General features: G+C 38.9%; 1 protein-coding gene across 1 annotated transcript; it reads right to left on the bottom strand.

Annotated features, from left to right (window-relative positions):
* Positions 1–1,850: 1,850 nt before the first annotated feature.
* On the bottom strand, positions 1,851–6,965 carry LOC116401068 (ras-related protein ORAB-1-like; the record flags this gene model as incomplete). The annotated part of the gene is made up of 5 exons (XM_031879288.1): positions 1,851–2,837; positions 3,851–3,982; positions 5,639–5,734; positions 6,266–6,361; positions 6,735–6,965. Coding segments are annotated over 5 exons (756 nt in total), but the record flags the coding sequence as incomplete, so codon positions are not given.
* Positions 6,966–7,568: the final 603 nt, after the last annotated feature.

The raw sequence follows: 7,568 nt of genomic DNA, 5'->3' as shown, positions 1-7,568 counted from the left end.
AGATTACATGTAAAGAATATATCGATATATGAGATCAAAACACTCTTAGCTCAATCAAAGGAAAGAAATCGTAACTCATCAAAGAGAATGAAACTTAATGAGGACAAAACATATGAATAAAAAGTCAATTACACTAAGATAAGATAGCACTTCCTATATGGCTATAGATTACAAGAGTCCTGTTTCACATTTGTCAGTTAGGCGTGAAAACCAAAATATGCCTAAAAGTATCCAACGTGTAAGTGTCGAGAGATGCCCAAACCACAGAACGTTGCTGTTGCGCTTTTTAAGGTCTCGCATCTCGCTCCTCGGGAAGTAGATGTGTTAGGTAGCATCAACGTTCATCTGCAGTAGGCTACACACAGCAGTACCACAGTTTTACTCTGTTTCAAGTATTTCTTTAATCTTCAATTTAATAGGGCGATTAATCAATTGGTGAATCTATTATTTAACTAGAAGAATAGAGAGATCTGTTTTGGGTGTGGTGTGTCTCGGACATTTTTGGTGGATACCTCAACAAAAGGCCTAGTCTTTGTGACGTGTGGCAGTTTATAAAAGACAATTAAATCTACTCGAACTGAGGATGGATTCAGTCCTCTCTCCGACCATGGAAACTTCACTGATGACAATCATTTTTGGACAGAAGAGTGCTGTGTTTTGGAAAAGCTCTTGTAAGCCAAAGCTGTGATGATGGAAATCATGTGAGCAGATAAACTGCAGAGAATCAGAAGAATTGAGATACAGCAATACAAGTCAAATAGAGGAATGTAATCACAATGCAATGCCACCACACATTTTGAAGGTTTCTGCTTTTAGGGGCATATTTTACATTAGCTTGACATGTTTTTCCTCTCATATTACGGTCGCAGTTTTAAACAGTTTTCAACAGCCCTCCTCCCAAAGCAGTCTTCTGCAGACCAGTGTCATTGGATGGGAACTTAATTTTACGAGACAGTGCCATGCTGGTGTGTCCAACATGCTAAAGAGCTGGTTGTCTGTCGCATTGGCTCGCAACTCAATTCCATTCTTTATAGTCACTCCGTTACGTACTGTCTAACTGAATCATTCCACAGCCTGATGCTGCAGTTTCCGCTTGTTGCCAAAAGAGGTAAATAAAGATCACTATGCTTTACTAAAAATATTATATACATGAAAAGGAAAACTTTTAGTTATTACAAGTTTATTACCCCCCCCCCCCCCCCATAATTTCTTTGACCTTTTTCATTGAACAACTTTCCTTGTCCGCCTTTCCAATGTCCAGTCTTCTCCCCTTGACCCCATATTTCCTTTTTTCCACTCTTTATTTTTTACTGCTAAGAAAGTATCAACTTATTTTCAAAGTACTTGTAACACAACTAGCATACTAGTTGTTTGGCAAGAAGTATCTGCTTCTTGAAAATACACTTTTCAGCAGAAATTGTACTTCCCGTTTGACAAAAAGTACTTTCCAAATGAATAATTGTTGCAAGCACTGGGTGACCCACACGTTTCAACAGTTTCTGGGAAGTCTGATCACATGTGTGTCACCGTGTTTGGCATCGGTGATGTTTTTAGATAAGTGCCTCAGAAGTTTCCTCTTTCCTGACGTGGACAGACGCTCCAGTCATTCTGTCACTCACACAGTCACACACACGGGTTTCCTTTAGAACTGAATTCAGTCACCTTTATTACGAAAACAAGAGAACATTGTATTTTATATATGCAATTCTTTACGGAGATGACACAGCAATTTGCAAACAGACCCTATAATGGCAGTAGATATGCCAAAACGAATGTAGAATAAATAATTCAAACTGGTTTTTTTCCCCCTCGACACATCTCACCCAAGAATCGCAGACAGGCCCATCCCATTTCATACAGTCTGGTAGTACAATATTTATTTTTCAGTTCAAGTGTTACATGTTGAGCAACAAACGTACAGTTGTCTTCAGCCACGAATGTAATGCAGAGATAAAGAGTTAAGACAAGCCCAATGACGCATTGAACACTACAGAAATGGCAAATTATGTGTGTGTATGAATGTGTGTATATATACACATACACATACATACACACACATATACAAACACACGCACCCATCCAAGTCTGTTGCACTTTAGATGCAGTGAGACACTGCTGTTGGAGGTTACTGAGCAATAAAAAAATAATAAAAAAAAACACCTTCAAATGGGGACAGACTGACAGACAGACGCATGCTGACACAAACCGCAATGTAAATCACAGAAAGGAAAAGAGAAACAACAGAAAAAAGGTGCATACAGACAGAAACCTTAATGAAACTAATTTACCTGTAGGAATGCAGAGAAACAGACACATTCTCACACACACACTGTTCTCACAAAACTGCATTCAGAGGGCCAGATAAAAGAGTAGTCTCTGAGAGATCTGAGATAAAGGGGTGTGGGGGTGTAGTCGTGGGACGGGTTGAATGATGGTCTATCTGTAGAATTAGCTATCGATAAACTGGACAGTATGACAAGAAGGATGCTTTATTTGTTTTTGGTAGTGCGGCTATACTATGTACAGTACAAATGCGGGCAACTTCATCTTGTTCTCACGGGGACGTGTGAGCCAAGTCGTCCCCCTGTCCTGTGTACTTTGTGGCAGGTGGAGTTTGGAGGGGGTGGTTTCATCTCTCAGCAGCATCCTCCTGACGAGGGCTTGACAGTGGTGCCAGGGGTCAGCTTCACGTTGGCCTTCTCCCCTCCTCCAGCCGTCGCCCCGGGGCCCATCCTCTTCTTGATCTCAGCGGCCATGGTCATGAAGGCCTGCTCCACGTTGGTGGCGTTCTTGGCACTGGTTTCCAAAAATGGGATGCCCAGAGAGTCTGCAAACTCCTGGACACAATAGAGGACAGGGAAATTGCATTTTAGGCATTTTTTAAAGTTGTGAGGTTCTTTACATATTTTTTTTTTTTAGTTCTTAAGTTTTGTAGTGAAAAGCAAAATACTATGAAATGGTGGAAAAAATTAGATTCTAAAATATGTCAGTCGCATAGGTCACTTTTGGCTTCAGTTAACACGATATGGAGACCATAAAATACTGACATAACAGACGCCAGAAAAGTGTTGTTCAGATCTGCTTTTGATAGAACGACACACTTGAATATAGCATTTTTTTTTTTTTTATTCGATTTTTATATTTAAGCAAATACATTAAAAGTGTTTGTATTTACTAGTTATGTTAAATATTACCAGATGGTGATTTTCAGTTTATTTCTTGTACAAATAATGCATATCTATATATTCATATGTATTCATCATTACTGAGGGGGGCTATTTAAAATCATATTTTTGACCAAAAAACTTCTTACACGTTAAATTTTTTATTTTAATAAAATCAAATCTTAGATGGATTGTAAAATTGCAAAATCAAAAGAAACATGCCAATTATAAATAATTAACAGATTAAATTAGTTCTTAAAAAGAAAATCAATATTTTGAATAAATTATAAATGTATCACTTTCAATATTCTATTTACGTTAAAGATCACTTTGAATGATTTTGAACTAATGATGTAGTAGATAAGCAAAGATTTAAAAGTCTGGGTGGTACACATTTGGTTATGGGATGTACTGCTAAAAAAAACTAATCTTTTCTATTCACGTTTGCTATATTATGAAGCGATGCAAGTAGGACTTGGCTGTGGCTCTGGGTCATACCTCGGCATGGGATCAGCCTATTTGAGTCTCTCACTTTAATAGGAAGTTAAAAGTTAACCATCTACTTTCTGTCATACTAATTTATTGAGACTGACTCCCTTACCAGCAGAACAAAAACAGTCTGAAGCATGAAAAGGTTTATGTACAAAAGCTTGTTTGTGTGGGAGTGAATACCCAGGGGGCCTTACCTTTGCCGTCGTGTAATCCACCACCTTCTTTGTTGTCAGGTCGCACTTGTTCCCAACTAAAAGCTTGTTGACATTTTCACTGGCATAGCGGTCGATCTCCTGTAGCCACTGTTTGACGTTGTTGAAGGACTCCTGAGACACAGGACAGTTTAACATCAGTACTGAGCCGAGTCTGCTACACGACAACAGCAGCTTCCATGGAGCCAGTGTTAATATTTTTTTTGTTCGCAATGTGTTTCGGCACTTTTTTTGACGGGAAGTCAGTTTGAAACCCTGCGAGGACAGAACACGATACGAGACAAGAATGATGCAGCTTATGAACTTTGAGAGTTACACAAGCGGGGCCTTATCCTTCCATATCTCAAGCTGAACATGAAGAGGACAGTGGGGCTGCAGCATGGACTGCTTAGAGTTGGTTGTAACTTCTGAAACTCTCCACGTTGTATTTATAACATGCATGTCTGCCCTCAAGTCAGGAAATGGAGAATTTAACTGAAGCAGGTGTTGACAAGCTTTGTTTTTTTGGCTTACTGATTTGGGTTGTTCTTGCTGAGAATTTCCAAGCTGGAAGCCCTGGGCAATGGTAATGTCATTTTGTTTCAACCACATGGTTTCAGGGGGGGAAACTCCTCTAGTTCCACCACCATCTTTTGATTGTAAAATAAAAACCAGAACTACTTCCCGATGTGTCAGGAATTATTGTGGTAAAGCATCAGTGGAGTTTTGACAGAGGGGCCCAGTGGACACTGAACATCGTGAGCTAACACAAGGCTGCCTTTATAGACCATGTTTAGCAAACACTAGGAGACACCATGTAGTAAAGTCAGACAGGTTTTAAACACTTCACTGCCTTATACCTAAATGCCATCAGATTACATCATGCTTTACAGGTCTTGAAAACATGAATTCCTGCTGTACCGACCAGAAATCTGTCAAGTGCAACGAAACATCTTCATTGGTTGCACCAGTGTGCCTGACATTTACTCGGTCTATCTCCATCTGTCTGTACCGTTATGTTTTCTCCCCACCTGCATTCTGTGAAGCCCCGCCCCCTACACCCAAGAAAACTAGAAATACTGCCTTGTGGTTGAGTGCCAACCAGCCAAGCTGCATTCTACATCCATGTCTGTCCAAAAATGTCCTCACTTCATCCTTTTATTCAATTGGAAATCTGTGTGAAATTGTCATAATTAGCATATGCATTAATGAGCTACAGCTCAAAACGTGTTTTGTGAAGTCACACTGACCTTTGACCACCACATTCTAATCAGTTCATTCTTGAGCCTAGGTGGACGTTTGTGCCAAATTTGAAGATTTTCATGTTTGCGTCCTCTGACTCAAATAGTTCTTGTGTAAAACCTCCATTTAGATGAGCACTCAAAAAAAGTCATACAGTGAGAAATCCATTGAGGAAGAAGGACCCATATCCACTCATCACAGAGCAGAGAGCATTGATTTGAGTAAAGTGAACACTCACTTCTTTCCCAAATGGAAGAAACTTGCTTGTTCTTTTACACTCATAAATACCATTCTACCTCTGCACATACATACAAGTAGACTCTTCATTTGGGAAGTGTTAAAATATCTAACCATGTCATCTGACAGGGTTCCTGGGAGACACCAGCAAAATGAGAAATTGTTCATCTCTCTGCATTTCAGTTCATAAGAAACCAGGCCAATAAGATTATGTCTCGCCACTGTGGCGGGTGATTGGTGGGCAAAATCTCATCTCCTATGGTATTAATGAGTAGTTGGTATAGGTAGAATATGGTGTAATGTTACACTGACCTGGTCTGTGACATCGTACACTACGATGATACCATGAGCACCTCTGTAGTAGCTGGATGTGATTGTACGAAACCTCTCCTGACCCGCCGTATCCCACTGTCAAAGGAAAAAGATGAATACAGTTGATGAAAACTTGACAAAAACAACACACTTTTTTTATCTTTAAATGCGAGTGTCAATAGTCAAATACAAATTCAAGTATATAGTGTTAATTAATAGTTTAATTCTTTATTTTTTCAACAAATACACTGAAGTATATTTTGACTAAATCCCACATACATCTGTACTCACTAGAGCAATAAACGTGAATCAATCCGCCGCTGAAAATAGTCCTAGACAAATGTACGATTTCCTCTTGTTTGAGTAACTTCAGCTAAAAACTAGTGATCAACTGTGTCATGAAAATACTGAGCTTTTTTCAAAAATAAAACCATATATTTGAGGGTCATTTTTTAAGACTCATATCTTCAGTAAGAACTATTGACCCTGAAAGGGATTTGTTGACAATAATCTAGAATAATGCCTTTAATGTTGGTAGTTGTACAGATGTCCTGAGAAACTGACTTTCTGAGTGAGCCATGGTTACTGAAGGACACTGATATGAAATTGAAGCAGTAGGTTACTTACAATTTGAAGTTTAATGGTCTTTCCATCTAGTTCTATGGTTCGTATTTTGAAGTCCACGCCAATAGTGCTAATGTAACTTTCTGTGTATGTGTCATCCTGCGAAAAGAAACAGTCAGTTAGCTCACACATCCTGTTCACTTCCTTCCTTCTTCACTACATACACAGCATCAGTCACTACTAGCACCTGTGGGAAGTAGCCACGGTGTTGGCACAGGGAATGTTTAAATTGTATACAAACTGGAGCATGTTTCACAGCAAATTAATGAGTTACAGGCAAGTTAACTGCTTGAGTTTGTTTGGTATAACTTAGTTTCTTGTTGAGTAATGAGAAACCCAGTAAAGATATATATTCTATAATGTTGTTCTGCTGAAGACAGCTTTCAACCGTCTGCATGAAATCACTACATAGTTCAAACTTAAAATGGAGTTCATATAAAACATACTGTTTGTATTGTTTGGGGAAACTCACTGCAAATCGGAGAAGAAGGCAAGACTTTCCAACACCAGAGTCACCAATGAGGAGCAGCTTGAATAAATAGTCACTGTCAGGAAAAAGTAAGAAAAAAAAAAAGGTAGTTAGGGGATATCCAGAAATAGTAGTGTCACTTATTGAGGTGTATGTTGTACATGCTTTGCAGTATAATTTTCCATCCAGCAAAAGATGCTGGGGAACTACGCCTCCAAAATGTCCTTTTTGTTTTTAGTTCAGGTTCATCTGGTTATTTGTCAGTTGGATCTATTTGCACATTCCTTTGTGAAGTTGACGGGTCCGTCGAACTTTCCATCCCACAGTCAAACAACTGAATTTGCTTTTGTCTTTAAAAGAGATGCCAGTGCGTATGCACGTGCAGTGTTGTCTGGTTCTGACTGTCACGGAAATATTTAATACCACTAATGCAACAATTATTTAAAAAAATATTTTTTTGGGGGGTACATTTTGTTGCCCCTATTTTTTATATGTTAATAAGTGGTTGCCACTGAGGGCAACCAAAGGCCAAGAGTTGGTTGCCAATTTCTCGAAATGGTTGCCAATGGTAACCCAAAGATTTGCGAGATAATAAAGTCACAAATTTATGAGACAAAAACTTGGATATTCCAGATAGTGTAATGTAACTCAATGCAACCGGCGTTGTTAGCTGCTAGCCCCGATATTTAGCCAAGCAGGACTGTGCTGCCCACTGGCAGATCCTGCCAATTTCAACAAGGTTTTTCTGGTCACAATGTTGACATCTAAAAAGCTGATAGCACATATATATACATATACACATATATATACATATACACATATATATACATACATACA

Source organism: Anarrhichthys ocellatus, unplaced genomic scaffold (genome assembly GCF_004355925.1).
Source record: "Anarrhichthys ocellatus isolate YVR2014 unplaced genomic scaffold, GSC_Weel_1.0 scaffold241, whole genome shotgun sequence".
Taxonomy (NCBI): Eukaryota; Metazoa; Chordata; class Actinopteri; order Perciformes; family Anarhichadidae; genus Anarrhichthys; species Anarrhichthys ocellatus.
The sequence above is the reverse complement of the archived record's forward strand: the minus strand, read 5'-3'. Positions and strand labels throughout refer to the sequence as shown.